Source organism: Octopus bimaculoides, chromosome 24 (assembly GCF_046866305.1).
Source record: "Octopus bimaculoides isolate indiv1 chromosome 24, ASM4686630v1, whole genome shotgun sequence".
In the NCBI taxonomy this organism is placed as follows: Eukaryota; Metazoa; Mollusca; class Cephalopoda; order Octopoda; family Octopodidae; genus Octopus; species Octopus bimaculoides.
This window is the reverse complement of record NC_142951.1, coordinates 15,738,282-15,763,456: the sequence shown is the minus strand read 5'-3', so window position 1 is coordinate 15,763,456 and position 25,175 is coordinate 15,738,282. Positions and strand designations below refer to the sequence as shown.

General features: G+C 36.3%; 1 protein-coding gene across 2 annotated transcripts in view; it reads right to left on the bottom strand.

Moving 5' to 3' along the window:
* Positions 1 to 358: 358 nt before the first annotated feature.
* Positions 359 to 25,175, bottom strand: part of LOC106877388 (EF-hand calcium-binding domain-containing protein 5) — a 207,009-nt gene continuing 182,192 nt past the window's right edge. For both annotated transcript variants that reach the window (XM_089341110.1, XM_089341109.1), the window contains exons 20-23: positions 23,938 to 24,194; positions 16,047 to 16,282; positions 12,666 to 12,762; positions 359 to 613 (exon numbers count right to left, since the gene is read on the bottom strand). In XM_089341110.1, coding sequence (XP_089197236.1) covers positions 462 to 613; positions 12,666 to 12,762; positions 16,047 to 16,282; positions 23,938 to 24,194 — 742 coding nt within the window. In that variant the 3' untranslated portion in view covers positions 359 to 461. The remainder of the gene's footprint in view (positions 614 to 12,665; positions 12,763 to 16,046; positions 16,283 to 23,937; positions 24,195 to 25,175) is intronic.

Below are 25,175 nucleotides of genomic sequence, written 5' to 3'. Positions count from 1 at the left end.
GGTCTGGCTCTGGACTGCTGAAAACAAACCATCAATTTAGGGATTTAACTTCAAGAGACAGCAAGAGAGACAGATTATGACATCACAGACTTGGTTGTATTTGTGAATGAAAATGAACCTAAACTTCTTCCAGAACAATGGTATGCATATGATAAGATTTTTTATCATTTATTATTATTATTTTTGTATTATGAATTGATTTCCCAATTGAAGAATAAATTCAATTTAGAATAACAGATTTCTATACAGCATATTTTGCCTTTTCCTTCCAATATATAAGGAACAATTTCATTCTTGGACAACAGGTGTAGATATAAGAATTTAATAACTTGTTAAATAGAAATCAATAACAAAAACATTTTGTATATTTTTCTATAAAATCATTTTAATTTTTACTGAACTTCAAAATCTGTTTATAAAATTCAAATCTTAATTAAAATATTTGTCTCACTGTATTTAGATTACTCTGAGGGAGGCTGCTCTTCAGTGTTCTCAATGATGTCATTTAGTGATTTTTTCAGATGTTCTCTAAGAGACACACAGACATGCAGCCACAAATATAAATGTTCCACAGGCCAGAAACCAAGTTTCATAGCATTACCTGGTGAAATATCTGTAGAAGAGAGAAGAAACAGAGACAGTTAATACTTGTAGAATACAGGTGAGAGAATATTAATGATATCCGTATGTGTGCATGCACATGCATGTGTATATATGTGTGCATTTGTGTGTGTGTGTGTGTGTGCGTGTGTGTGTGTGTGTGTGTGTGTGTATGCGCATGCACATTAATCGAGGCTCTGATGAAGCTATAAGGCTATTCAGGCACTTAACTATAAGTTCACTGCATATAAGTTCAAAAGATAATCATTTATTCCTTTGTCATCTCATCTTCTTATATATGTGTATATACACATGTGCATATATGTATATCTGTTTGTATTATGCATATATTTGTATGTATAGGAATGTATGTATATATTGTGTATATTCATGTGTGTGTTGCCAGTACCGCCTGACTGGCTCCTGTAGGATTTTCGAGCGAGATCGTTGCCAGTGCCCCTGGACTGGCTTGTGCGGGTGGCACATAAAAGACACCATTTCGAGCGTGGCCGTTTTCGTGCGGGTGACACGTAAAAGCACCCACTACACTCTCTGAGTGGTTGGCGTTAGGAAGGGCATCCAGCTGTAGAAACTCTGCCAAATCAGACTGGAGCCTGGTGTTGCCATCCGGTTTCACCAGTCCTCAGTCAAATCGTCCAACCCATGCTAGCATGGAAAGCGGACGTTAAACGATGATGATGATGATGATGATGATGATATATATATATAGATATATATATATATATAGATATATATATATATATATATCTATATATATATATAGAGAGAGAGAGAGATAGATATATATAAATATATATATATATATATATATATCATCATCAACATCCCTTAACATTCCAGGGAGAAAAACTAGAAGTGGTTGATAGCTTCCGATATCTAGGTGACCAAGTTAGTTGTGGGGGAGGGTGCGCTGAAAGTGTAGCTGCTAGAATAAGAATAGCCTGGGCAAAGTTCAGAGAGCTTTTACCTCTGCTGGTGACAAAGGGTTGCACCACCCACAAATTTGGTCTGCAGCTCTCACTAAGTTGTCTTGTAGGAACTCCCAGTTATCCTCTATTTTGCAAGTCTGTAACTCCCCCTCTTTCTCATCAAACGCTTCAGTTAGGATGTCTCTAAATCTCTGCCTATTCAAAGGATTCTTAAGTTTCCAGATCCTTCTCTTCCAAACTGGCTTGCTTCTTGAAATCCTTTGTGCCTGCAGTTTGAAATCACTAATGAGTAACCTATGCTGAGGGGTACACTCTTCACCAGGGAAGGACTTTGCATTTATGAGCAACTGCGAATCCTGAGAATGTAGTTGATCTGGCTAGCATGGCCACCAGATTTACAGGTTATTTGGTGACTGGCTGGTCTGCTGAAGTTGGTGTTGCAAATCATTAGGTCATTTGCATCACAGAACTCCAGCAAACTTGTTCCCTCCTCATTTCAGGAGCCAATTCCATGGCCCCCATGCACTCCATGGAAGATACCAGCCATGAAGATTAAAGTCACTGTCATTTATCTTAGGAGCGGCCTGCAAAAGAGGGTCATAAAAGTGGTCCTTTTGTTCATTTGGCAGGCACAGGCAGAGAGGATCGTTTCTGTGCTATTCAGCAAAACTAGTCTGAGCTTAAGTACCCATTTCTCTGCTAGAAGTATATCATTGCCTCCTACTCCATTACAGTTGCCCTCCTAGAGGAGTTTATACCTATGTCTTTTGCCTGTGGATGTAACACATCGTCTCCTTTCAAGCATCTCAGCAATCTCACCATATCAACTTTGAGGGAAGCAGGAAGTAACATGGAGAGGGGGAACTGTCGCTTTCAGCATCTGAAAAGAAGGTTGTAATGAGCATTGGCCAACAAACATGTCAGCAGTTGTCCTTGCATATAATCCACCATCATTTATGCTACCCTTGCTACCTCCTCTGGATGTGGGTGTTATACTAGCGTTAGTATAAGCAATGTTAGTATAGATACAAGTGAGTACATATATAGGCTAACTGGTTACCCCCAAAATGCCTGTAGCCTGAGTTTCAGTTCACCCCTGAGCTTTTGCTTCTTGAATTATCAAACATATTTGAATAAATTTTAGTATATTAATTGAAATTATTCACAAAAATGATTATCTTAATGTTTTGTGGCCCAAATCCAACTCAATTCAAAGGAGGTCACTCCTAAACAATTCATGTGGAAATTCTGTTGCTTGAACAGTTTTTTTTTTTCTTTTTTAGTGAAAAAAGTTCATTGTTCAACACACATTGGAAGTGTCTGAACATAGAGAAAAACAATGACAAGGACTACATCACATAAGCTGTTAGAGCAAACAGGGAAAGCGAGAAGTTTAAGCTGAATGAATTAGCGCCAGATAGGTTCATATGCCTGACTTTTATACAGGGACTTACTATCGAAAAGGAAGTAGAAGTTTGGAACTAGAATTCTTGCAAAGCTGGAAGAAGATGAGGATGTAAGCGTACAGCAAGAGCATGGAGAATGTGAAAGGATTGTCACATTGAGACACGACACAGAGGAAATTGAATGTAAAGATTGTTTGCAAGTAAAGCAAGGGCAAAATGATGAGGACATTTTTAAGGTAAAAAAGAGAAATACAAGTGTTAAAATGACACTAGACACCATTATAAACCAAAAACAAAACTCAGAAATATGTCAGTAAGCCGAAAATAATTAAATTGCAAAATGTAGCACATGGTGTTATGGGGAAAACATTTTTACAGTGAATTCATATGTAACATTTCGAGGTCAAATGAAAAAAGGCAAAGATACATGGATTAAAAGATTCACTTAATCTGACACAGAATGGATGGGACTCTTCAAAGTATGTCCATAAGTGTTTTGTGTGGAAATATAGTCGGTTCAGTCGAAGGTTCAAATGCAGCTGAGGGACCTAAACAAAAAGATTGCAGTAAAACAGAGTGGAAGACCTGTATGTAAGCCAAAATGAAGAAACTTCTAACTGGGCCCCACTTGCAAGGTCATGCACTGTTTATCTTGATATGAGATCACCATGTCGTGCATATATGGTTGTGATGCATGTGCCTAGTGTACCCTTATCAGACGGGTAGTCATGATGGGTATACTGGGCTTCGTATATTTTACCCCAGTGTCCCTTTGATGGCATGCACTGTTCTCTCACTCAATAATAATAATAATAATAATAATAATAATAATAATAATAATAATAATAATAATATGACCTGACGGTGAAAGAAGAAACATGAAAGAGTATTTGGTAAACAGTGAACAAGACCTGCTACAGTATGCTACAAATGCTGAAGGATTTACCAACAATGGAGTTGAGAGTGCTAATGATTTCCAATCATAAATAGCCAACAAGAGGGAAAAATCAAAAGCCTGCATGGAGTTACGTGGTCAGTTTCACTGTGAAACTAACAAAAGACCAGGAAGCATCAGGGAAGTATGACCTTAAAAAGAAGACCGAAAGCCTAATCATCGCTGTCCAGGATCAAGCATTGAATAGCAACTCAGTGAAAAGTGATACATACCACACAAGTGCAATGAACCTCTGCAGGATGTGTAGGAAGAAGGTCAGAAGCATGACTCACATTGTTAGTACTTGCGAAAGTCTTTCACAGAAAGAGAACAAGTTCAGACACAACAAGGTAATCCAAACCCTTCACTAATTACTATGCTGGAAGTATGGATACAAGGTAACAGGTGCTTGGTATCAACATACACAGGAAAAAGTAATTGACAAAAACAGAAAGGCAAAGCTCCTCTGGGACTTTGACTTCCAGACAGACAAGATGTTAAAGCACCGAAGGCCAGACATAGTAACCTTTAGGAGGAACAAACAAGAGTGTTTAATAATCGATGTGACAGTGCCAGAAGATCAACATACCATCATGAAAGAAAGAGAAAAGGTTGATAAATATGGAGACCTGAGAACTGAGATCACTAAGATGTGGCAGCTACAAGTGTGAAACAAAGGTTGTTTCTGTTGTCAGTGGAGCACTGGGTTCAATACCACCCAACCAGAAGAAACATCTGGAAACTTTAGAAATACCCTGCATGCATATTGCACACATATTACTATCTGTCTGAGGTCCTTGTGACTTGACAGACAGTACAAACCTCTGGTAGACATAATATCTTTAATCTACATCACAGTATTGGATACTGTATGACAACTTCAATAATAATAATAATAATAATAATAATAATAATAATAATAATTATTATTATTATTATTATTATTATTATTATTATTATTATTATTATTATTATTATTATTATTATTATTATTATGATGATGATGATGATGATGATGATGATGATGAAAAACTACTTGGAACAGTTTGTGAGTTTAAACTGCAGGAAGGAGCCAAGATGTGACACAGATAACCCAGGCAAATAAATAATTATAATATTCATAACAATGGTTTAAAATGTTGGCACAAGGCCAGCAATTTCAGGAGTGGGGTATATCAATTACAGTGACCCCAGGTCTCGACTGGTTCTTATTCTATCAACCCCGAAAGGATGAAGGGTAAAGTTACCCTCAGCTGGATTTGAACTCAGAACGTAAAAACAAATGAAATGTTGGTAAGTATTTCGTCTGGTGTGCTAATGACTCTGCCAGCTTGTCACCTTAATAATAGTAATGATGATGATGTTGATATTGATGAAGCTACTGATTCATCAACTCTATCAAGAAAATTTTCATTTAGCAGAGAAAAATAGCAAACTTACTTTCTGACGATTTTGGCTAGAATTACTTTCATTTCCAGGATTGCAAAATTCTGTCCAATACAGTTGTGTGGGCCAGCGGAGAAAGGTATGTAATTGAACAAAGTCTGGGGTGAAGGACTGTCCAGGAATCGTTTGGGTAAAATCTCATAGGGATCCTTCCAAACACACACATATATATATATAATATACACACACACACACACACACACACACACACACACACACACACACACACACACACATATATATATATATATATATATATATATATATACACACACATATATATATATATATATATATATATATACACACACACATATATATATATATAATATGCATATATATGTATAATATACACACACACATATATAAATAAATTATATATATATATATATATATATATATATAGGTATATAACATATATATATGTAATCGCTAGGCCTAACTCATCGTAAGGTAAATACCACCATGAGTGATATCCAAAATACAGTGGAGAAGGCTAACCACTGGATTTGATTGGAAAGAGATGATGAGCGATGGCTAGAGAAATATTGAGCTCTTTTTTTAGTAACCAGTTGATCTAGCAAGCAAGGCCTCATATCAGTGACGGGGGCCGGTGCGCATTGATGCCGTCGAGAGGTAGACCCGAAACGGCGTGCATTCTCTCCTGATGACCCCATACACTTGCTGGCTTCCGGTATGTGGAGTTCTCAACTGGTAGCACTTGCATGTGCGAGTTGTTTGCAAGACATATATATAATATACAGTGGGGGGAAATAAATATTTGTACATGTTGAAATTCATTATTTATTTAATTTCTAATGAACATAAATGGGATATACCCATACTATATTTGCATACACATGCATAAACTAAGAATATGCAAAAGAAACTAATAAATTATAGTAACTAATGAAATTAAATACAATTATAAACGTTTAGGGGTGAAAAAAGTATTCATCTATATATATAAAAATGAGAATGTGTGTCTGTCTGTCTGTCTGTCTGTCTGTCTGTCTGTCTGTGTGAATCCCTAAAACTCGAGAACTACGCAACCAATTTCATTCAAATTTTACACATGCCTTACTTAGGGTTCCAGTTGTGTTTTAGTCAAAAAAAATTATTAACTTCTTGCAGAGTTCGAGCACACGGCAACATAATATCTCCTCCACTATTTAAGTATTACGTGTCAAAAGTGAAACAAAAACACTCATGTCAAATACTTTCACTTTAAAAATGAAACTATTCCACTAACTGAAACAATCACATTTCGATACTGTAGTGACAGATACTTTCACAGAGAGAGAAAGAGAGAAAGAGAGAGACAGAAAGAGAGAGAGAGATGTATATGTACACCATTTCGATACTGTAATGACAGATACTTTCAGAGAGAGAGAGAGAAAGAGAGAAAGAAAGATGTATATGTATACATATAGATGTACACGTATATGTATATATATAGAGAGAGAGATCTATATGCATACATGTATATGTATACATATGTGTAGATGTATATATATAGATGTACATGTAATATGTACACATATATACATATATACATGCATACAGATATCTATACATATATACACCCATCACACACGCATACACATGCACACAAACACACACATTAGTCATTTGTTTTCTTATCCAAAACTACGTCAAAAGTACTGAATGGATCTTTATGAAATTTGGAAATTATATTCTTTGCATAACGGCCATAACTCCCATGAAAATTCATATATTTTTGATGTTGATGAAATTTTAACCCGAACATAACAGATGAGCATTATTTAGAAAATGATGTCACACTTTATTGAGGCTACCATTCTTTCTGGATGTGCAAAAGGGGATGACGCCTTTATTCCAAGAATTCCTCTTACTCCATCAGGAGCAGACATTCCTTTTACATTCAGAAGACTACAATTCCCCCTTCGTGTGACTTTTGCCATGTCCATAAACAAATCTCAGGGTCAAACACTGTCTGTAGCTGGTCTTCTCTTGGAAGAGCCCTGCTTCTCACATGGACAACTGTATGTTGGTTGCTCAAGAGTGGGCAGCAAAAAAAAAACCTATTTGTATATGCTCCACAAGGGAAAACAAAGAACATAGTTTACAACGAGGTGTTATAATCACAACAGCAAGAAAGTATGTACATGATCACCTTCTTTTACGAAACTTCATTGACTTTCATATATTTATATTGATATACATATATATATATACGTGTGTTTGGGTGCGTGTGTGTATATACATCTCTATATATAAAGATGATGCGTAGTCTAGACGGCATTTTTAGATTTCATTATTCTCTCTAACCCGGGCAACGCCGGGTATTTCTGCTAGTACAGAATAAATTTATGAGTTTCTATGCCACAAAATACTGTTAAGATAATTTTTTTTTTTACTAGAACTTTCTCGTTTGTTCTAATAATCTTATCAGTGGTCATTTTTAAGTGTCAAAATGCTAGCTTCTTCACTCAGCACTGAGACAACATAAAGTAGTGTCGTAATAATGGCAAAAAGTAAAGAACTCACAAATTCAGTGAAAAACTTAATTATTGAACAGTGGAAAGCAGGTAAAAGTTACAGGAAAATATCAGACACCCTTTGTATTCCATTTTCTACCATATCTTTATTTATTCAAAGATATAAAAAATCAGGAACTGTTGAAAACAGAATAAGATCCGGTGCACCACGCAAGATTTCCCCTAGATCTTTAAGAAAAATGAAGTGAAGAATTGAAAAAAACGCAATGATCACCAAAAAGGAGTTGCAAGAAGATTTGTTAGCTTCAGGGACTAGTGTTACACTATGAACAATCAGCAATGAACTTCATAGGAATGAACTGAAGTCATGCTCTCCTAGAAAAACTCCACTGTTGACTAAAAGGCATAGAGATGCCTGTTTAAAATTTGTTTATGAACATAAAGATAAATCTGATACATTCTGGGAAAATGTTCTTTGGACAAACGAGTCGAAAATTGAATTGTTTGGATGAAATTCGCATAGCCATGTTTGGAGGAAAGATGGTACCAACTATTCGCCGAAAAACACAATTCCTACTGTAAAGTTTGGAGGTGGCAACATCATTGTGTAGGGGTGTTTCTCTGCAAATGGCACTGGCAATTTACATGTGATAGGTGGTAGAATGAATGCAGAGATGTACCAAAATATTTTGAACAATAATTTATGGGACTCTGTAGAAAAGCTCCAGCTTTGTGAAGGGTGGGTTTTACAACAGGATAATGACCCTAAGCACACAGTGAAGTCTACCAAAAATGGATTGTCAATCACAATATAAAATTATTAGAATGGCCAAGCCAGTCACCTGACTTGAACCCCATTGAAAATCTGTGGCGTTATTTGAAAATTAAAACTCATTCAAGAGCCCCAATGTGCATTCCAGATTTGAAGAAAATTTGTCAAGAAGAATGGGATAAAATTTCTAAAGAAACATGCAAGTCATTGATTAAGAACTACATGAAGAGATTGGTTAAAATGGAACTGAATAATGGTTATGCTACGAAGTATTAAATCAGAATTATCAGTTATTTGTGTTCTGTACAAATACTTTTTTCACCCCTAAATATTTATATTTGTATATAAATTCATTAGTTACTATAATTTATCAGTTTCTTTTGCATATTCTTAGTTCATGTATGTGTATGCAAATATAGTATTGGTATATCCCATTTATGTTCATTAGAAATTAAATGAATAAAGAATTTAGGCATGTACAAATATTTATTTCCCCCCACTGTATGTATATATGAGGAGATTCATTATAGGTATAAGAATATACCATAAACAAGTATAAAAAAATGGAGAGAAGACGTTGAAACAGAAACAGATTTATTATAAAACTGGATTCAAATATTATTTTCATATTCTTATTACCTGTTTTGGCTGATTTTCATGAATATGATGAATCCTTATTAGAAATCACCTTTTCTCTCTTTTTGGATCCCCCAAAAAGTTTGAATTGTTCTTTTTTAAATTGGCTTTAATAATATATATATATGCATCAAAATCACGCGTAGAAAACTTTGGTAAGTTTTAATTTGGTACTGGTAAATTCTCTCACTTTTTATTTTACAAGGTTTGGGTAATTAAACACTCATCTCTTATGGATTTGCTGTGTTAAGAACAATGATTATTGGAGGGATATGAAAATTCATCCCTGCAGTGACCAACAAGTTATATACATACACACTCATATATATATATATATATATATATATATATATATATATATATATATATACACATACACACACGCACACATATAGCCATGTCGTACACTTGTAACTGGATATGCATATATGTTTCTATATTTACATCTTATAGACACCTATATCTATGGAAAAGCATAATCCTTATGCATTTATCTAGTTGTATAGGTAATTTCATGCAGTTACATATATACATTTGTCTACACTCAAATAATATCTATGAATATATATATTATTTGAGTGTAGACAAATACATTTATAAATAGCCACAATCCAGACCTTACCAAAAATGCCACTTTTAGAACTTCTTAATAGAAAGCTCATAACACAACACCAAATTCAGTCTCAGTCTAACAACCTATGCTGTGTGGCCAACCGTTTTAACTACAAACATTGTTCTGAAAACCTAAAATATGATAAAAACTAACCTTCTGTGCAAAGACTGTTGTGACCTGAATATGACACATTTGCTTACATGTTTACATCCACACTTGGTTGAACCACAAACAACAAAATACCACTATCAAACCAAAATAAATCTCTTCCCCATACATTTCTATCAGCCCCACCCTGCAAGCACCTACTTTCCTCTAAGTCTCCTCTAGTCTCCGTTTCCCACACAACTACATCCTCAGTCTACCTTCACCATACTTAATTATCATTACATTGTTTCATCTACCAAAATGTAAGGCTGCCAAAGACTACAAAGCCAGAAAGAAACAAAATAAATCAGTCTAATGAATGTGAGCAAGCCAAGACCTTGAAGTCACTCAGCTTTTTTTCCAAACGAATTTAATATCAGCCATGCTACATGGCAGTGAAACATGGGCTGTAACTGCTGAGGACATACGTAAGCTCGCAAGGAATGAAGCCAGTATGCTCCGTTGGATGTGTAATGTCAATGTGAATACCCGTCAGAGTGTAAGTATCTTGAGAGAAAAGCTGAACATTAGAAGCATCAGTTGTGGTATGCAAGAGAGACGATTGCGCTGGTATGGACATGTGGTGAGAATAGATGAGGATAGTTGCGTGAAAAAGTGCCACACCCTAACAGTTGAGGGAACCCGTGGAAGAGATAGGCCCAGGAAGACCTGGGCTGAGGTGGTGAGGCAAGACCTTCGTACATTGGGCCTCACCGAGGCAATGACTACTGACCGAGACCTTTGGAAATGTGCTATGCGTGAGAAGACCCGGCAAGCCAAGTAAGATCGTTGCCAGTGCCCCTGGACTGGCTCTTGTGCGGGTGGCACACGACATGCACCATTTTGAGCGTGGCCGTTGCCAGTACTGCCTGACTGGCTCCCGTAAGATTTTCGAGTGAGATCGTTGCCAGTGCCCCTGGACTGGCTTGTGCGGGTGGCACATAAAAGACACCATTTCGAGCATGGCCGTTTTCGTGCGGGTGACACGTAAAAGCACCCACTACACTCTCTGAGTGGTTGGCGTTAGGAAGGGCATCCAGCTGTAGAAACTCTGCCAAATTAGATTGGAGCCTGGTGTTGCCATCCGGTTTCACCAGTCCTCAGTCAAATCGTCCAACCCATGCTAGCATGGAAACCGGACGTTAAACGATGATGATGATGATGATGATATATATATATATATATATATATACATAAGTTCAAAAAAGGAAAAAGACAAAAAGACAACAACGTGAGGATGTGATACAGATTGTGTTACTAGATGCTCGGGAAAGGAAAGAAGGAGAATTTGACGTTTCGAACAGAGCTCTTCGTCGGAAACAAAGAAAGTCCAAAGAAGGGAAAAATGGAGGAAGAAAAAATCACCACCGATATCCACGAGGTTAAATTATATTACATTATATATATATCCTTTTATTTGTTTAAGTCATTTGACTGTGGCCATGCTAGAGCACTGCCTTTAGTTGAGCAAATTGACTCCAGAACTTATTCTTTGTAAGCCTAGCACTTATTCTGTCAGTCTCTTTTGCCAAACCGCTAGGTTACAGAGGAGTTAAACACATCAGCATCGGTTGCCAAGCGATGCTGGGGAGACAAACACACACATACATAAATATATGTATATATATATATATATATATATATATATATATATATATATATATGACAGGCTTCTTTCAGTTTCCATCTACCAAATCCACTCACAAGGCTTTAGTTGATCCAAGGCTATAGTAGAAGGCGCTTGCCCAAGATGCCATGCAGTGGGACTGAACCTGGAACCATGTGGTTGGTAAGTAAGCTACTCACCACACAGCGACTCCTGCACCTATATATATATATATATACATCTACATATATATTTATACTGGAACAAAGAGATGACACTGGAGAAAAACAAAAGTTATGTAATGAACTTCAACACCTGTTTCTGCTATAAGGTGTGGTGGATTTTTAGTTTAGTACCAGGAGAACATCATATAGCTTCATTTATATAATGGACTTTATTTGGAAAAGTTATATTTTCATAACTTCCCATAGCCATCAACATAAACTGTTGATGGCTATGTTCTGAAAATGTAACTTTCCCAAGGCTCTGATGAAGCTATAGGATGTTCTCCTAGTACTCAACTAAAAGTCCACCACATCCTATAGCAGAAACAGCTGCAAGCTAATGAAATTCATTATATAACATGTGTTTTTTGCAGTGTCATCTCTTTGTTTCTATTACCACTCTATACTCATTTAACATTGGTTTTCTGAACCAGATGTATACTGAGTTCTACACCAGGTATAAGTCTCCCTATGACTAAGCAAAATAATATATATATATATATACACACACACACACACACTAAAAAATAATACCTTTATTACTTCTGACTAAGGATTTTTGTTTATATAGTTTGATCTACCTGTGTACACATTATCAAAGTCCAAATGCATGTTTGTGTATGTTTACATACATGTTTGTGCGTGTGCGTGTGTGTGTAAATAAAATGTGTGTGTGTGTGTGTGTGTGTGTGTGTGTGTGTGATTACAGAAATGATCTAAAACTCAATATTCTCTCTCCTACTAGTTGGCCTGTATCAGAAAACAAAGTTCAAAAGCATTTGCAATAACCAATACTTTATGGCATTTGAATGTTACTGGATATAAAATAACTGATTTAGTATATTTACCTTCAAGATATTTTTTGATACTATCCCCATCAAAGTCATTTTCCTCAGCAGTTGGGTCAAACTCATCAATCTTTTCATGGAGTTCTGAATTTATAAACTAGAATCAAATAAAAAGACAAAAACAAATATTAGACTATGTGTGCCATATTTAAGCCAGAAATCTGTCAGGTTCAGTATTTCCAAAATCAAAAATTTATTTTAGTCCAGTGACTTGTTCATATCTCTGAAGTATAATGTCATAATCATCATCCTTTAATGTCCCTTTTCCATGCTGGCATGAGTTGGACAGTTTGACAGGAGCTGGTTGGCTGAAAATCTGCCCAGACTCCACGTCTGCTTTGGTGTAGTTTCTGCAGCTAGATGCCCTTCCTAACACCAACACCTTTACAGAATGTACTGGGTACTAACATGCAGCTCTGGCATGAGTGCTTACATGTAGCAACAGTACAGGTACTTTTGACGTGGAACCCACAAGCCCACAAGATTAGGAATGCTCAGCTGAAGAAGGATGCAGGAGATATGTCTGTATGCAAGGACAACCTCAGTTTTACTTAGCTTGATGTATCTTCTCAAGTACAGCAAACTACCAGGACTCAGTCCCCTGTCATCCCCACCATGAGGTCCAATGTCTGAAGATCCTTTCTCACCACTTTGTCCCACATCTTCCTGGGCCTACCCCTTCCACATGTCCCCTCCACAATTAGAGATTGGCACTTCTTGATGTAACTGTCTTCATTCATATGTAAGTATGTTGGTCAAAACCTGGGTAGGAAACAAAAGCAATTACTTGAATATGAAATCTGAAGAAATCTGCTGTCCTTGATCAGAATGAATCCTGGGTACTTGAAGGTATCCATTTCATCAAGTTTCACCCTCTCTACAGCATTATGTTGGTTGCTGTGTTTTGGTTGCTACTATTAATGAGCACCTTGCTCTTTTCTGGGCTGATCTCCATCCTGTATGCTGTACTAACAACACAGAAATGTAGTGCACAGCCTGTAATTGTATGCCAGTGTTGTGCCTTGTATGTTACAGCCTTTGCAAGATCTTTAAGCTTAGTACTTATTCTACTCATGTCTTTTCCTTCTCTTCATTTGTTTTGTTTTGTTATCCCCTAACTTATCCAAATGTTCCAGTGTTTCCTCTACTGTAGCCCTAGTTCTCAAAAATTTCACCTCTCTCCCACTTGTCCAAACTATGTCTGTATCCTTGCTTTCCCATGTTGATTGTTAATTAGTAGTTCTTGTTTGTTTGTGGATATGTTACATCACCTTTAGCTAGGGAATAGGGCATCCATAGTGTTTTGTCATTCGCCATTTTGCCTAGTATGAGGGTATGATTTCTGTTCCCTATAAATTAGCTCTCTTCAGCTTCTCTACCTCATATTTGTGATTTCTGCCTCATGAAGTGATTTCTGCCCCACAAAGAGAAAATGTTCAGACAAGCAACTCTTCTTTGTACAACCTAGCACACATCTAATTTTCATTTTATAGCACTCATTATAATAATAACTATTTATTTTATTATCTATTTAGCCACAATGTTTCGTTTATGTTATAGTAAACGTGATTGTGAAGCGAATAAAACGACAGTGAAGTGTATGCAGGCTGTAGGCTATTTGTATGTTTACAACATCTGCCAAAAATACATGCAAACTTTCTTTTCAGATGCAAAATGCTGTCCCCCCATTACTGGGTCTCACTGGTCCACACCCTCAGAGTTGGCACATTGAAAGGTAGGTCAGGTGAGATTGTTGAGATGCTTGAACGGAGGCATGTAGATTTGTGTTGCATCCAAGATGAAGAGATTCTGCTAGGTTCCTCACAGGCAAAGTACATAAGTGTAAGATTTTCTGGGTAGGGAACAGTGATGGGGTTGGTGGCATGTGTATACGCTTTGCTGAGAAATGGGTTGATATGAGAAATGGGTGATAGAATACTTAGGCTTAGACTAGTGCTGCAACATAGAATAGCAACCATTATCTCAGCCTATGCCACTCAGTTCGGTATACTTGATGAACAGAAAGATACCTTCTTGCAGACAACCTCGTCGACGAATGAGAGGGACCTTCTCTTTGTGGCTAGTGACTTCAATGGACACGTTGGACAATATCTGGAGAGCTTCCATGGTGTGCATGGTGGCAATGGATTTGATCATCATCATCATCATCATCGTTTAACGTCTGCTTTCCATGCTAGCATGGGTTGGACGATTTGACTGAGGACTGGTGAAACTGGATGGCAACACCAGGCTCCAATCTAATTTGGCAGAGTTTCTACAGCTGGATGCCCTTCCTAACGTCAACCACTCAGAGAGTGTAGTAGGTGCTTTTACGTGTCACCTGCACGAAAGGCCAGTCAGGCGATACTGGCAACGGCCATCGATTTTATCTCCATTTTCTTATTTTTCCTTAAATATAGATAAATTTTGGTTTATTCCTTTTCTTGCCTATCATTTATGAGCATTAATACTAATACTCATAAGGAATATAAGTTTACAGTATATCTTAAGACCCCAGCAGACCCCAGCAGGGTTTGGGGTCTGAAGATACACCATAAGGCTAAACCCCTTATGAGCAAGAAACCCAGGATAACCCCATAAACCAGCCTACCCCACTATAATACACACACACACACACACACACACACACATATATATATATATTGGAATTTGAACTCAGAATGTACAGACAGACAAAATGCTGCTGAACATTTTTCCCAGCATGCTAATGATTCTGCCAGTTCACCACCTTAATAATAATTGTCTCTTGAGGTCTCTGGGTGAGACTTGGATCCAACTTGTACAAATGCAAAACAAAAGTCAAACATAAAATAATAATAATAATAATAATAATAATAATAATAATGAGAATTCTTTCTTCTAAGGATAGGGTACTGAAAAGTTGCAGATTTTAAGGGTAACTTGAAAGGCTTGGTAAGAGGCCCAACTATCTGACTTCTTTTACAGGGCTTAGAAAAACTGAAAGACCACTTCAATAAGTGTGTGAATCTGAGAGGAGAATATGTTGAATAAAATCCTAATTAACTGATCTTCTTGTATTTTCTTTTACCCATATATATATATTTATACACTTGACAGGCTTCTTTCAGCTTCAGTCAACTAACTCCACTTACAAGGCTTTGGTTGGCCTAAGGTTATAATTGAAGGCACTTGCCCAAGGTGCAGCAAAGTGGACTGAACCCTGAACCATATGGTTGAGAAGCAAACTTCTTACCACACAGCCACGCCTGCACCTATTTGTAACAAAAAAGTTAAAAATCAGAATGTGAGAAAATGGAACTTAAATTAATGGTATTTTTCTTTGACACTCACTGCAAAAAAAAAAAGAAAAAAAAAGGAAAATATTTTTTTAAAACTAACCTCTTTCAGCAAATCCCAATCTTCAGAATCTTCCATTATGACATTTTCTGGATAGAAAATATTGATGACAGCTTTCAGGGTGTTGTAGAAGGTCTGTGGTGGACAATCATAATTGCAAATCTCATCATAAACGCTCTCCTCTGTGTTGGCTATATTTTGTCTGAGATCCATCAGCAGAAGACGATCAAACATGACTGTAATTCGCAGTGCATCATTATTCTTCTTTTGTTCAGCAGCTGAGAGGAAAAGACAAGAACAAAGACTGGAGTATAGAGTGAATCTAAATATAGGTTGCCTAACAACATGCAAATGTAGTGGATGAGCAATGCTTAACTGTTACTCATCCACTACAAATAAATAATAGTCAGATGATGTCACAACAGTGTTGTGATATCAATATCACAGCCATTGTGGTTAAAGTGTGACTGATATGTTACCCTGAAAGGATGAAAGGCAAAGTTTACTTCAATGGTATTTGAACTCAGAACGTAAAGACAGATGAAATCCTGCTAAGCATTTTGCCCAGCATTTTAAAGATTCTGCCAGCTCACTGCCTTAATAATTATAACTAGTGGGACCCAGGAATATTTCATAGAATTAATGGTAAACCCATTAGATTATTTCTGAAAACTTTATCCAAAAGACCTGAAAGTATAGCCTGTGTTGTGTCTGTATCAAAAGATAGTTGCTCATCTGCTAATCTTTGAAAAGTGAAGGAAATTGGAATATGATGATTACTTAATGCACTTTATATATTTTATACACAATTTTATAGACTTTGTGGTGTTATGGGCTGTGATGAGCTGTGTGTTGTGGTGGAGAGGGGTGAGGCAAACAGAGGTGAAGACAGACCGGAAGGGTCAGATCGGAAGTCGGCGACACGCGGTCGAAGGCTAGCACGTGGAGCAGTGAGAAAACAGCGACGTTACGAGAAAGACGTGTTCTGATTAGGAGCGATCATGTACCCCGCTGCGGTCGGCAAGGTAAGGTCCAACGCTTCATTCTGTCCTTTTGTTTCTTGTTGTCTTCTTCCTCCATCTCACCACAGACTTAATACACAGCACATATAAAATAAATATTCACTCTTATTTTTCCATTTCCCCCATAAACAAAAAGGATATCCACACACATAGGCGCAAGTGTGGTAGCTTGCTTACGAACCACATGGTTCTAGGTTCAGTCCCACTGTGTGGCACCTTGGGCAAGCGTCTTCTACTATAGCCTCAGGCCGACCAAAGCCTTGTGAGTGGATTTGGTAGACGGAAACTGAAAGAAGCCCATTGTATATATATATATATATATATATATATATATATATGTATATATTTGTGTATGTGTGTTTGTCCCCCCACCATCACTTGACAACTGATGTTGGTGTGCTTATGTCCCTGTAACTTAGTGGTTTGGCAAAAAAGACCGATAGAATAAGTACTAGGCTTACAAAGAATAAGTCCTGGGGTTGATTTGTTCTATTAAAGGTGGTGCTCCAGCATGGCCACAGACAAATGACTAAAAAGAATATGATACAACTTTTAGCTAAATTGCATATATCTGCCATGCAAATAAGCATGAATATCTGCAATGGAATTGCACTTACGCGCATGTCTTAAGTGATAGGTGATATAAAGAAACTTAGTTCTATTAAAAATAAAAAAATATCCTTTTCACTATGCAATCACCACCACCATCTCCGTCTCTCCCTTCTCTCTTTGCCTTACTTTAACTTCAACATCAAAATGTCACCCCTCTGCTAAAATTATATCTCAATTTCACTACCTTCAACTGACTTTTTTAATAAATATATTCCCCCTATCTCATGTCATGGACGCTTCTCTCTCCCTCTTTCTGTCTCACTCTTCGCCTTATCCTTTTTTTTCTCCTTTCTTTTCCTTCAACTAATCACATGAAAGCATTAAAATTACATTCTATCTATCTCACATCATGGACTGTTCTCTCCCTCCCTCTTTTACTTCTAATCACGTGAAAACATTACCGACAGGCTAAGTAACACAATGACAAACAGAATTATTATAAGACAATAATCCTCTCTACTATAGGCACAAAGCCTGAAGTTTTTGGGGAGGGGGCCAGTCAATTACATCAACCCCAGTGTGTAACTGGTACTTATATTTCATCGACTTGGAAAGAATGAAAAGCAGTGTTGACCTCAGCAGGATTTGAAACCAGAACACAGAGAGTCAGAAAAAATACCACATGGCATTTTGTCTGACACTCCAACTATTCTTCCAGTTCACCACTTTATTTAAGGACAAGGTCAGCAAATTTATGGAGAGGGCTTTGTCTCTGCCTTTGACTCTGGTACTTGGCTGATACTTTATTTTATCAATCTTGGAGGGATGAAAGGCAAAGTAAATCTCAATACAATTTAAACTCAGAAGTTAAGGAGCTGGAAGAATTCCACAAGACACTTTTACCATTGCTCTAAGATTTCTTCAAGCTCACCACTTTTTAATAGTTTGTAATATAAGGTGCAAGAACTGAAATGTGAAGGTGGAGGTTTGTCAACTAAAATGACTCCTGTTCCAGATTGGTACATTATTTTATTGACCTTATAATAGATGAAAAGCAAAACTGACCTCAGCAGGATTTGAACTAAGTGGTTTTTGATTTAGGCACAAGGACAGCAATTTTGAAGGGAGGGTATTTTAGTTGACATCATCAACTCCAGTACTTGAATGGTACTGTAATTTATTAACTTTGCAGAAATGAAAGACAAAGTTCACCTCAGTTGGGATTTGAACTCAGAATGTAAAGAGAAGAAATACTTTTTTTTTTTATCTGACACTCTAACAATCCTGCCAATCCCTCCACTTTTTGTAACTGTTTCTTGCATAAGCACAAGGCCTGAAATTTAAAGGTGGAAGTTGGTCAATTAAATTGAATCCTATTCTAGATTGGTACATTATTTTATCAACCCCTTAGAGGGATGAAAAACAAAATTGACCTCAGCAGGATTTGAACTCAATGGGTTTTGATTTAGGTATAAGGCCAGTAATTTTGAAGGGAGGGTATTTAGTTGGCCTCATCAATTCCACTACTTGATCGGAACTTTGATTTATCAACTTTATAAATACAAGGCTTGAAATTTGAAGGTGAAGGTTGGTCAATTAAATTGAATCCTGTTCTAGATTGGTACATATAGAAAGATTCCAACCCCCACCCCAAGTGACTAAAGGTGAACTGTGAGTGATTGGCAGTTTGTGTAACTAGCAGTTCACTGTGAGCCTTTGATACCGAGAGTTGAGTGTCATGTAATAGTAATAGTAGTGCATCATGTATATATTGTCTTGCCCTTGCCTTGTTATATATATCCAGTACAAGGATATAAAAGTAGTGACAAGTTGTTCAAAGCTTGCTTTGTACAGTTAAAAATATTTAAGTCTTTAATTTTTGTTCAAGAGCTTACTGCAAACAAAGATGCAGATATATATTCCTGGATATTAACAAAATTAGAACAGGACCAAAATATAACTGTACAGGCAATAGCAGAAGAATGTCAGAGGATTATTAATTGATGACATGATGCAAATAAAATTGAAGGGAAAGATTGTTCTCAGATTCAGGCATGTTGACTGGTAATGGATAAGAAACAAGAGAAAAAATATCTGTCCATTTATAAATATATAAAATGCTACAAGTGTGGTAAAATAAACCATAAAAAGTTGCATTGTAGGACAGAACCTAAAAAACGGTTCAACAGAAGTGGGTGTGTGGTAAGTAGCTTTCTTACCAACCACATGGTTCTGGGTTCAGTCCCCCTACGTGGTACCTTGGGCAAGTGTCTTCTACTATAGCCTCGGGCCGACCAAAGCCTTGTGACTGGATTTGGTAGATGGAAACTGAAAGAAGCTCATCGTATATATGTATATATATATATATATATATATATATATATATATATATATATATATATATATATATATATATATATATATAAAAATATATGTATGTGTGTGTATATGTTTGTGTGTCTGTGTTTGTCCCCCCACCATCGCTTGACAACCGATGCTGGTGTGTTTGCGTCCCCGTAACTTAGTAGTTCGACAAAAGAGACTGATAGAATAAGTACTAGGCTTCCAAAGAATAAGTCCTGGGGTCGATTTGCTCAACTAAAGGTGGTGCTCCAGCATGGCCACAGTCAAATGACTGAAACAAGTAAAGAGTAAAGAGAGAGAGAAAAATCATGTAAAAGGATTATCTGCGACAAAGAATAGAAACGAGCCTCAAAGGAAATTTGTGTATGTAAAAATTAATAGCACAAACATAATGTTACAATTGGACACAGGCAGCAACATCTCAATGATAAACACAGATACATGGGAAAAAATTGGGAGGCCTAAATTGAAAATTGCGTTTGGTGTTTCAGGAAAAAAATTATATTTTAAGAGCAAATTGATAAGTAACTTTACATTTTGTGAAAAAACCTTAAAAGTGAAAGATTTTGTGTTAAATAATGCAAAAAACTTGTTCAGTACTGACTGGATGTAATCATTTAATTTATGGAACCTCCCCATAAATCTTTTCTATAAAAAGGTGAACGGTTTTTCTCCACTACAACTAAGTTGTCAGACGAATTGAAAAAAAAATTAGGTCTGCGTACCAAAATGAAGACACAGTTTCAAATACAAGAAAACACCAAACTGTTTGCAGTGTTAGAATAGATAAATTTAGAGTGAGAGAGACTAAAAAAAATTGGAGTCATCCAAAAAGTGGAACATTTGAAATGGGCAGCACCAACTGTGTACTTTAAAAAAAAGAATTATAAAATCAGAGTGTGCGCTGATTTTTCCACTGGTTTAAACAAATGTCTGAAAACATGCCACTATCTGATACCTACTCTGGAGGATATTTTTTTTGGAATTTAAACAGTGACAAGATATTTTCTAAATTGGATCTCTCTGACACATACCTACAAATTAGAGTAGATGATGAATGCCCTAAATACTTAAAAATTAACTCACATAAAGGACTGTATAAACAACAGGTTACTATTTGGCTTAAAAGTTGTACCAGCAATTTTTCAACAGACTATGGATGCAATGTGAATGGATTGGGAATTTGCAATTCCATATCTGGATGATATTCTCATAAAAAATGAATCCAGGGATCAACATATACAGCACGTAAAATATGTATTCAAAAAAATTAGGGATTATGGCTTTGAGTGAAGAAAAGTGTCAATTTTTCTTACCAAAAATAACATTTAAGACAAATCATTGACAGAAATGGATGTTGACTAGACTCGCCGAGGGCAGACAATTAGAAATATGACCCCTCTGACTAATATAGTGACCTTACAAGCATTTTTAGGATTGGCAAATTATTACTAAAATTATATTCCAAATATGCATAAGGCGAGAGTTCCACTGAATAATCTGCTAAAAAAGATATGAAATGGAATTGGTCAAAAAATTGCTGAAAGGCATTTGATGAAATATAAAAAAAACACATTAACATCTGATTTGTTGTTAACACACTTCGATCCTACAGTGGAGAGCTTCAGACATTTCTGAGTACAGTAATGCTACATAAATATAAAGATGGTAACATGAAGGCAGTGGTTCATGCTTCACGTTCTCTGATATCAGCAGAGAAAAATTATAGTCAAAGCAAAAAGAAGTGCCAGCAATTATTTTTGCTGAGAAAAAATTTAAGATTTTTACACGGTAGAAGTTTAAGTCTATTGGTAGAAGCTTAAGTCTACAGATGATCACCATCCCTTATTATCGATATTTAGGTCAAAGTAAAGAATCCTTACCCATACTAAGCTAATAGCTTACAACACTAGGGTACAGTATTATTAAACTATAATTTCAAGATGGAGTATATACCATCCAAGAAACTAGGTCATGTGGATTGTCTATCAAGACTGATTTTGAAAAATGCAGAATCATTTAAAGATAGTGTAATTGCCAGTTTGCAAGTAGAAAATGAAATTTAAAATGTTTTGTGTAACGTTATTTGTGAACTGCCAGTGACTTTAAAAGACAAAATGAAAATCAGAAAATGATAAATTCATTATAAAAATGAAAGAAATACTGAAGGCTAAAATTGATGAAAATATGCGCAACACAAATGCAAACCATTTCTCACTGGGTGACAATGTGTTGATGTATGCACAACGAGTTGTAGTGCCAGCAACACTACAAAAGTTATTATTTAAAGGATATAAGGCATATTTGAGTTTGGTGGGATTCAAACTTTGAGCATAAATAGCCAAAATGAAACATCCTGAGTAATTTTGTTTGATACCTTAATGATTTTGCCAGACCTGTGTAATGGGGAGGAGTCATAATTTTATTTCTTATATTGACACAAAAGCCACATATTTCTAGAGAAACAGGGAGGGATAGTTAATTAGATTAACCTTCGTTTATTACAACCCCTGATTAAGCCAACAAAGCAGCCCCTACATCTGGTGTAGGGAACCTTGGTTATCAGGAAAAATTTCACCCACATAAAAATTTCAACAGCAGAATCGATACCGGTGCTGGTGCCATATTAAACTCACTGGTGCTGGTGCCATATAAAATGCACTGGTGCAGGTGCCACATAAAAAGCACCCAGTACACTCTGTAGAGTGGCTGGTATTAGAAGGGGCATCCAATCATAGAAACTATGCCAGAACACAATGGAGTCTGGTGTAGCGCCTGACCTTATCACCTCTAGCCAAACTGTTCAACCATGCCAGTATGGAAAATGGACATTAAATGATGATGCTAACAGTTTGTAAAAACCTACACACACACACATACACACAAAGTTTAAGCTTTAAGACTGAAAGAGTAATTTAATATTAGTGTTTTAGTTTTAATAATGTACTCTTAAATACGTCATCTATGTAAGAAAAAAATGGGATGGGATGGTCAAGGCTGGAGAGCTATAAATCATATATCTGGTTGATCAATGCTGACCTAGAAGCTATTAATTAAAATAAACTATGTCTTTACCTGTTGTTACATTGCCAATAAAAATATTTGTTATTCATGCATGTACCTAGCTTCTTTTAATAGTAGACTGCTATATGGTGAAAATCTTGTTAATTACTATGGTGATAACAATTGGCCTATCTATCTATCTTTCACACACTCTCTCTCTATCTCTCTCTATCTCTCTCTATATCTCTCACTGTATTCTTCTCTCAACAACAACACAAACTGTATTTTCTTTCTTGAAACAAATTTTAACCCTTTAGCATTTAATCCAGCCATATCTCTCCATTTTAAGTTCAAACTGGCCAGATCCTGCCTCTTGCAACTACCCTACAATGTCATTTTGAAAATATACAATCACATCTTTGAAATCTCAACACTACAACATGATGAAGAATTAGTTGAAAACAATATAAATAAATAAACATTACATTTGACAGAGCAATGTGAATGCGAGAGTAAATTCTTTCATACACACACACACACACTCTCTCTCTCTCTATCTATCTATCTATCTCTCTCTCACTGAATGTCTCTCTCAACAACAACAACTTGTCATCATAGTGAAAGTTTTTTTTTTTTTAAGTATGTGTTGCGTTATCTTAAATCCAATGAAATTAAGTGATATATAAAATCTGATTAGAATAAGTCTGAATTAAAAGCAAGACACTATTTTACGCTGCTCCAGTTCGCTCAGTTGTAGAAATGAGTTGTGATGTCACTGGTGCCAAGCTGTATTGGCTTCTGCCTTTCTCTTGGATAAAATCAGTGGCATGGAGAGGGGAGGCTGGTATGCATGGGTGACTGCTGGTCTTCCATAAATAGCCTTGCCTGGACTTGTGCCTCAGAGAGAAACTTTCTAGGTGTAATCCAAATCATCGTTCATAATTGAAAGGGATCCAAGATGAAGCAATTAACCAGAAATTGATGGAACTTACCAAGAAATGTGTTAGGCTCTTCGCTTTCCCATAGCTCATTCCAGATTTCCTTGTAAGCTGCTTGTAGCAGTCTAAGAATTCTCAGTAATTCATTGAGTTCATAGTTTGGTAAATGATTGATCAGCTTCTTTGTAATAATATCCACAATTAAGTACACCTTACCATCCTTACCACGGATAGGGTAAGCTATGTGGTATTGGTTGTAAGAGGTGGCAGTTACAGTCATAGAGCAATCCAAGCAATGAAACAAATAGTTCCTGCAAAGTAAACAAGATGCTGGCCAATATATAAATAAACAAACAGTTCTGTATAGGCACAGCTTATAGGCCTTGAAGATTTTAATCAAACAAATTAAACCAATACTTATTTTTATGCTTTTAAGCTTGGTACACATTCTCTTATTGCTGAACTGCTAAGTTACAGGGGCATAAATACACCAACACCAGTTGTCAAATGGTGATAGGAGACAGACAGACAAACATACACATATACGTGGTATTAGGAAGAGCATCCTGCTGTAGAAACCATGCCAAATCAGACTGGAGTCTGGTGCAGCTCCTCAGCTTGCCAGCTCTGGTTAAACCTACCAACTCATGCCAGTATGGACAATGGACATTAAATGATGATGATGATGATGATATATATATATATATAAATATATATATATATATATAAATATATATATATATATATATATAAATATATATATATATATATATATATATATATATAAAAATATATAATATATATATATAGAGAGAGAGAGACACACACACACACACACACATACATGCACAATGGGGTTCTTTCATGTTCTGTCTACCAAACCCACCAACAAGGCCTTAGTTGACCTGGGTCTGAAGTAGAAGGTACTTGCCCATGTGGTTGGGAAGCAAACATCTCAACACACAGCCATGCTTGCACCCATTATTTGTAAAGTTAAATAAGTTAAATTTCTGCGAAAAGTGAACAATCTCTGTTTTCATGCTCTTATCTTTCACAAGAGAGTGAGAAAGGCAGTGTCATTTTTGTTGTTGTTGTCATTTTGGTTGTAATCTAACATAAATGACAAAACCACTTTATCCTTCCCTTCTCCCTCTTTTCTTCTTTATCAAGAGTTTAAAACAGTTTCTGCACTTTCATAAACCACTCGTTTCTTTATGTTTGTTCATCCCAGTAGGGAGACAACTCTCATCTTGCTGGATTTATCTCCCATTATTATATACTAATTAGACTGT